This window comes from Opisthocomus hoazin, chromosome Z (genome assembly GCF_030867145.1).
Source record: "Opisthocomus hoazin isolate bOpiHoa1 chromosome Z, bOpiHoa1.hap1, whole genome shotgun sequence".
NCBI lineage: Eukaryota > Metazoa > Chordata > Aves > Opisthocomiformes > Opisthocomidae > Opisthocomus > Opisthocomus hoazin.
Genome location: NC_134454.1, coordinates 71,383,323 through 71,391,441, shown reverse-complemented (window position 1 = coordinate 71,391,441; position 8,119 = coordinate 71,383,323). Strand labels below are relative to the sequence as shown.

Here is an 8,119-nt window from a genome sequence, read left to right as displayed (position 1 = left end):
CAGTCCTTCACAATATTAGAGATCTTACTATAACACTGTACTTTTGCACCACCCATTTTTAGAAACTTGTGTCTTTTAAGGGTTTGGCACTGAACATGATTGTATTTGACTTTTGATGTACAGCAGTCTGTCTTCTTTAACCAATAACACACCATCATAATGCTTCCAGAGCACAAGTACAGATATTGACTCCCCTTTTACAGTTAATGTATTAAAAATATGACCGCACTTTAAGAGAACAGGGGTCTCGGCAGTGTTGCTTGCTTTAACATAGGAAATAAGGCTGGAATGGGTTAAAAAGCAGAACAGAGCTCCTCAAAGTGCTGCAGCACGTTAGACTTGCTTGTCGTAGTGAACCAAGAATGTGGACCTGTTTTCTATGGCAGGACTAAGAAGTAGGTCAAAAAACAGGGGCAAGAAGATACGGCAAAACTTCGAAGTCTTTGTGCAGACTTCAGCACTTTGCCTGTGAAACGTAACGGGAAAGAACGGGGTCAGAAACACCCACCCCACAGCTTTTGCGCCCAAGCAGGAGGGTCTCCAGGCGCTGGGCACACCAAGACCCGCAGGCCGCCGTGCCCTCCAGTCCTTGCCGGCCTGCCCCAGGGACACACACAGCGGCCAGCCCAGCCGGCCGGCCGCACAGCCCGCTGCCCCGGGGGGAGGCCGCTGCCCCGGCGCCATCCCTCCCAGGCCCTCGTCCGCTGCCACCGAGAAGATGGCGTCACGCCCCAAAGCTGCCAGAAGACGCCTCTGGGCCGAACGCGTAGCTGGGGGAAAGGCGCGCATGGCTCCTCCACGAGGCTGCCCACCATCAGGCCGGACCTCCGCAGCGCTGGCGACGGGGTACCAGCAGCCTGCCCGCCTTCCCCCTCTCCCCTTCCTCAGCCCCCTCTCCGCCCCTCCCGCTCTCTCTTTCCGCCCTCGCCTTCGCGTTTCCTGTGTGGGCGGAGGAGGTTTGGCCTTGCGACGCCGCCGTCTCCCAGCGGCTGAGGCGAGCGTCATGGCGGCGGCTTTCTCAATGTCAGCGGCTCTGAGGCACCTTGTTGCGAGGAGCGGGGCCGCCGCAGCCCGCCTGTCGCCGGCAAGGTAACGGGCACCGCGGGCGCTCCGCCCGCCCGGCACCGCCGCAGCCAGGGGCCCGAGGCCCGGGGGGGCGGCCGCGCTGCCGACGAGGCCGACCCGGGCCTAGGGCTTCGCCGCACCCGCCTCGGGCGCTAGGCCGGGGGGCGGGGGGGCCGCGCAGGGCCCCACCGCGAGCGGGGGGCGGCTGGGCTGCGCCGAGGCCTTCCTCCGGGGCTGCGTTTGTCCGTCCCTGTCTGCCCTCGTTGTCTTCCTCGCCGTGACCGCCCGCCCGGTGTCCTTGCGGCGCCCGGAGGTCGGGAGCCGGTCGAAACGGCAGAGCAGCCCCGCCGTGGCGGGCAGCCTTTCCCTCCCTGCCAGGGAGCCGGAGAGGGCGACGGCTCCTTCCATCGCCGGCACGCCCTTCCCAGAGATTCGCACCCCTTTGGCCTGTTCTGTACCCTGTAGGTTCTCCTCTCTGTTCCCTCCCCAAGATCTGCTACTCTTTTCGGGGGATACGTAGCTACTCTTTCACCGATTCCTCGAAATAATGCTGGAAATCGCTTTATAATTTTTGGTGGCGCTTTGCTGTTTGTTTCTTTAATGCAGGGAGCTGTATTGAAAGTCCAGTACATGACCTAACCTCTAGTTGAGGATGTGTGCATGTGTTTACTTCTGGCACATCACAGGACTTAGGTTTTTGTAAGACTCCCTTCTAGTCAGGAGAAAAAATACAGTTCAGTGCCATTAACTGGGGTTTGGAGGGTTTGCTCTCCGTGCTGCTTGAATCTTTACATATAAACATATATGCAAGGTAGTTTCAGTAATTTTTTAAAAATCGGTGGGGTCTTTATATGTGTTTGTATATATATAAACACACACAGCTGTACGTGGACACATATGTAGAGAAAGAAGGACTATGGCCATACTATATTTTCTCAGTTTTTATGTTCTGACACTCCCATTGCTTACCGCTGCTTCCTCCCTCTTGGAATGGCACCTGTTTTACAGTGCTGAAGATTAATCCTCAGTCTCATAAAAATGGTTTGGAATTTGCGAATATGAATTTAGGAATTCCTCTGTGCTAATGCAGAAGCTTACAGTTCACGTTTGACTGCTTGTTTGTGCCATTCTTGTAGTCTTCTGTGGTGGTGACACAACTGTTGCCTGTACCATGTGGTAAATTAGATCAGTCAACTGATTCAGGTTAAAAATAGTCTTGTTTGTTTGTTTTAAAGTTTTACCACTCCATTTTTTAAGCAGTTATTCCAGAACAAATAGTAGGATGTAGCAGGGGAATGAACAGCATGGAAATGTGAGGTAGGGACTCAAGTTGGCATTTCTTCCAGGAAATTTCTTCTTTGAAATAGTGCCTTAGGTTCCTTCCTGGCCACAGGGGGAGGCTGAAGAATTAGTGTCCCTTAGTATTTTCAATAAGAGGGAAGCTGAAGATAGTTGCTTGAGGTTAACTGGAGCTTCATGTTCTGTAGGAGAGTGGCCTGATCATAAATCTGCAGGTTTCTTGGTGAAGAGGCAGGGAGGAGCACTATCAGTCTCTCTTATCTGAAGTTGTATACTTCTTTGCAATCATTGCATATTGGAAGAGTGAGAATAAAATTTGCCATGGAACAAGGAAAGGATGTTTCAGAATAAGATAGTTTTGGCAGTATGAAGCAACAGTTAAGGCTGTCATTCACTACGTGATTTTTGTGAAGTAGTTAACTATTTTCTTGGTGAAGTAGGCACTGAAACTTGCATTTTCCCTCTTCTCAGTTCCTGTTTCATGTGAAAAGTATTGTTAAGAAGTTTCTGCAGTCTGCCTGCTTGGAAGGGAAAATCAAGGTACAAAGTTACAGAAAAGGATTCAGGGCTCTAAATTTTGAATTCAAGATGTCTTCCTGCAGCTCACAGTGAGGTAATAAAATTAGAGGTACTTGGAAGAAAGTGTATCTTTCGCTTCTGTACTTTCTGTTGCTTCTTGAAAGCAGCTGTTTGGTTTGTTTTCGTTTGTGGATACTTTTCTTATATGGTATATAATGCTTTGTATTTTACCAGAAGTCTAAATGACTCCCGTATAATAAATTTCATAAGACAGGTAGACGCCTCAAAGCTTGACAGTATACAAGTCCCATTTCTGGCTTTAGTATCACATGTCTCATTTTATAAAAAGAGGATAAAGGAACTTTCCCACCTCACAGAATTGTGAATGGTCGTATAATACAAACCACTTAAGCTTATTTTCCAGTTACAATGATGAGCAGCTATCCAAAAGCCTGCTTTTTTGAGAAGCCAGTGGTTTGCAGCATATCTTGCAACTGAATGTACAGAACCTGCGATACTGGTTTCCTTTCAGAAAAGTATTTTGACAGATACAGTTTGGTGCAAGTAGCTTCTTTGTTACAACAGTTTCAGAGTATATTTAAAGTCTTTGTCTGTCTAATTTATTATTGGAGTAATCTGTGTATTTGTCAGTCTGTAGAAAGAATGTCCTATACTAGTATGCTAGATGTGTGTCTTAAAGTAAGTGAAGGTGTTAGAATTACTGATAAGAAAAGTTAACACTGTCCTTAGGAGATGACCGAAGAAGGTGCTGGAATTGTCAGCTGTGAGGGCATTTGAATGATTCTTCTGTCACTTCAGCTTTAGTTTACTCAGGTTCAGAGTGAAGTGTGGTCAGGTCTGGTACAACTTGGTTAAATTACAGTTTCATGTTATTTGCCTAATTTAGGTTATGAGAATAATATAGCTTATTGTTGGAGCACTGTGGGATTAAAGTTAAAACCTTCAAGCAGTAGTTTTATTTGCATTGGTTTTTGCAGATTTTTGTATGTGAAACTACTGGTAGTTCTCCAGTTTTCAAAACTTCAATTACAGAATAATATAGCTGCCCTCTGATGTTGAAAATTATTCCCAAGATCACTTTCCAGTAGTCACAAGAGAGATTCTATTATGATTTTCAGGAGTTATATTTGGTTCTTACAAATATTATAACATCCTCTAATGCAAAGATTGAATTTATCAGTGCATATTTAAGCACTTCAGAATATTCATACCCAAGCTGCTTGGTTATTCTGAACTGGTTACTGGTAACACAACAAGGAAATGAGCGTTCAGGCTGAAGTTAACAGAACATGCAGCAACATTCCTTGCATCTTTATGAAGTTCTGTGTGCCTAGTTTAAATCACTGAAGCAGTGATTACTGAGTCCATCATTATTCTGTCCGGTGGTGAGCCTAACAGACCATCAGCAGATGGCCTGAGCTGATACAGAAAGTAGAAGTGCCTCTTTTGCTTAGATCACAGTTTTGAAGCTTTCATACTGTCAAGGTTTCAGGAGCTTGAAATTATGTTGAACGTGCTTTTCTGAGTTTGACCTCTTCAGGAGGAAGGTTGTACCTTGTTTGTCTTACATCATTACTTCCAATTTTAGCTCCTGGTTGTCTGCAGCCAAAATTTGATTAAGTGGTATAATTTAAATAATACAGTTACATTTCTGTAAGTTTTATGTGAATTGGAGGAAAGCAGAGGAGGTACTCTTAAATGCCTTTGTCTTGGGAAAGACTGCAGTGTCTCCTTGCATTAGAAAATACGGGTAGGTGGAGCTGGGAAAAGAAAACTTCAAACAGATTTCTGCTGAGCTGGGAATCAGCTGTTTGTTCGAAAACCAGTGAGTATTTCAGAGATTTCATGATAATGGATTGTTCTTATCACTTTTCAATGATAGATGATGGTTCTTCAAAATGTATTACCTTACTCCTTTAATTCTGGTGTAAAGACTCTGAGCATGGTAGCAAAAGTTTTTCTATTTCATAATAAATGGATACCTGAGGTTATAAAAGCAAAGAATTATGGACATTTGTGTAGTAGAAAGCCTGTTGTTCACTCAGTTCATGCTATACGCTCAAGAGAATGAGGAAACCTGGGATGCAATTTAAATCTTATTCTTCAGTTTTCGTATACATAAGCAAGCTTCACCCTTGGTAAAAAGAGGGGGAAGCCATTTTTGTGGGAAAATAAAGGACTTATAAGATATGGAAGAAATCTGTTTCATTTTTTGTCTTGCTCTTTCATGAATAATACAGAAAATGTTTATTAACTTTTCAAAAATTTTTTTTCCTCTCAAGATAACTAGCTTACTCTTTTGTGGTGTTACTGGTTTTGATGATTGTTTGTTTTCTTTCTTCAAAATAGTGTTGGTTTTCTTGTTGCTGTATGTTAAAATAGGGTTTAAAAGACTTCCTGGATCTAGATCTGTGTAGACCAGAGAGCTGCACAAAGATGCACAAAGCCCTGTATGCATCTGGTTAATAGAAGCACTGTTTAGCCAGCATTCGTTCTAGACAGTGTGACATTTTTGCCAAGTTTGGAATAAGTAGCATGTTGCAGCAGTTATATTACTTGTTATTTCATCCAGCTGTAATGTCTCTGCTCCTTACCCTCATATACTGTGCAGGATAGTGTACGTGTGGTGTTGTCAGATTCAGACACATCAGAAGCTTTGGTTTTCATTAATTAAAGAAATAGGTCTGCAGCAATTAACTTTATCAAAATTAATTCCAATGGCTAGCTGCATCTGCAAACAGTACCTTGAATAAAAAAATATCTGTTTTGGTTTTAATGCATATCAGAGAAAGTACAGTGAATCAGAGTATCTTGCAACAGAATAGTACAACTGTAAACTGAAATGCGGCTAAATCTTTAGGGAGTTTTTTTGGTCATAAGAATGTGGTGATGTGGAGGTTGGTAGCAGACTCGAGGTGAAAGATGTGGAGAAACAAATGGACATAGCAGGGGGAGAAAAAGATGAAAAACACTGCAGTTTGTACACTTAATGAGCATAAGTTTGAAAACAAGACTCCAGGCAGCAGTGAGTGTTTGTCTGATCTTGCAGACAGCCTGAAACAGTAGTTTGGGAGAAGTAGATGTTCAATATATCTAAGTGTATAATTCATTCAAAACCCATTCCCTTCAACTTTGTCCACACTATTCAAATAATGATTGTGTGGATAAGAAAGGGTTTAGCAGCCAAATCTGGAATATTCACTGTGACTGAAAGCATCATCAGTGGTTATTTTTTGTAGTCACATGCCCTTAGATGATGACCTAGTGCCTGGTTCTTTTGAAGGCAGGCCCTCTTTTCTCATCAGTTTTGCATACTTTGAGGGAGGGAGAAGGAGATTTCTGACAAGTAGGAGGACTTAAGTCCTTTTGCAGTACCTTACGTGGAACTCAAAGTTGGTAATCCATCACTACTTGCTTCTTATCTAAGAGCTGATGGGACAACAACATGGTATCTTACTCACGACTAGTGTGTTGTTCACAGATACGAGTCTTTGTAACTAGGTCAGAGTGGCTCTGGTGAACCAGAATGTTTTAGATTTCCTGCTTTTGGCTGCTCTGTTTGGCATTACGGGAAGTAGGGTGTAGGAGTGCTGCCTGTTTCCTTTAAAATGAAAAGAGGAAGCTTTGGAACGCTGCCATGGAGGAATGAGGATGTTGGATGTTATAAAATATTAGAGCAGTAGGACTTTGCTGTCAAACCAAAGAATTTTATCATAGAATACCACATAGCATGTAGTTTAGCTGCCTTCTAATGCTCAATTTGTCTCCTGGTGAGCTGTGATCGTAATAATTCATATACTTAAAGTTGTATGGGATTCCCATAGTGTTTCTTATCATTCAAGTACTTTCTGGTCTAGGTGAGGAAGAGGATGGGTAGAAAGATGTGAAAGGAAGAGGAGCAGAAGGGGAAAAGAGATTGGGAGAGCCAGAGTTTGAGAATAGGGGCGAGGGAGAGGTGTGTTATTCTGGAAATGGGTGTTTTTGTGATGTAGTTGTGGAGAAGTAGAGCAGGCATTATGACAGAGAGATGTTGCTGATGAAGCTTCTTAAATTGCAGTTCATTATTGGGCATATAACTTGGAGTGACTTACTTTAATTCTGTTTGGTTCCTTCACTTTTGGAATTGGAAGCCAAAAGGGGGAGCAATGACAGCCTTTTCAGCAAACGAGGGTTTAACAGAGACAAGCAGACAGACATTTAAGGTGTGTTTGTGTTGAAAGAAAACTAGTAAATAAGCAGTGTGCTTGCTACTGCACTAGAACAGCTGAAAACTCTTCTTACCAGCTCTGTGGCAATTAGTCTGACCTGGGCTCAGAACCGCAGGTCACTTGTCTGAAGTTTGACGTATCTTTAAAAAAAGCATTATTACATGTTAGAATAACTTTTTCCTTAAATCTACTGAGGTGAGAACCTAATAATCTTCTCTCTACTTCGAAGATTCGAAGAGGAGTGGAGATACAAGTAAAAACCCCAAATCCCACCAAAACAAACAAGCAAAAACAAACAAAAAAGCCTTGGAGGGTAGAGGTGAAGTTTCTTGGCGCTAGTTTCCTGAAACAGAAGGACATAATACTTTCCTTGAGGGACTAAACAATTTAAAATAGGTTCTGAGGCTGCGTTTGAGAATGACACTTCCTTTGTTCTCAAAACAAACCCCCTAACCTTTTTATGGAGAAGTCTTTCCTGTTGGTATTTCCTAGTACCAAATATTTGGTATCTCGAAATTTGAGACATGTATTTGCAGAACTTTTTACAATGACTTCAAGCACATTTTTTTTGTCAAATAAATAAGAAATTGATAGAAAGATTATGAAATGCCATATGGATACATGAAGAAGGGGAATTCAAATGCCAGCTGTCAATAGATAGAATTTCAAAACTATGTTAACAAAATAAAAAAATTTGATTTAGTGGTGGTGGTTTAATATATACTGTTCAGTGGGTTTAACTCATACTGGAAAAATACAACTTTTTCGGCTTACAGAAATGACCTTGGTGTTGCTTTAATGTAGGTTTGAGCATTATGACTCAATTAACCTTGTTATTCCATTACACATCTCAAGTTGATGCAATACTTGTATATCATTGGAAAAGCCCAGAAGACAGTTGGGTTGTATTTCTGACTGATGGGAACTGTCACTTTCAAAGCTGTTCTTCACAAAACACAGGCGCTATCAAAATGCGCCAATGAGATTCATAAGAAGTTAAGTTCCAA

At 42.7% G+C, this 8,119-nt stretch overlaps 1 protein-coding gene across 1 annotated transcript in view; it reads left to right on the top strand.

Annotated features, from left to right (window-relative positions):
- Positions 1-703: 703 nt before the first annotated feature.
- The window catches only part of NDUFS4 (NADH:ubiquinone oxidoreductase subunit S4), a 48,863-nt gene continuing 41,447 nt past the window's right edge, over positions 704-8,119 (top strand). The window contains exon 1 of the mRNA XM_075410988.1: positions 704-1,089. Coding sequence (XP_075267103.1) covers positions 719-1,089 — 371 coding nt within the window. The 5' untranslated portion in view covers positions 704-718. The remainder of the gene's footprint in view (positions 1,090-8,119) is intronic.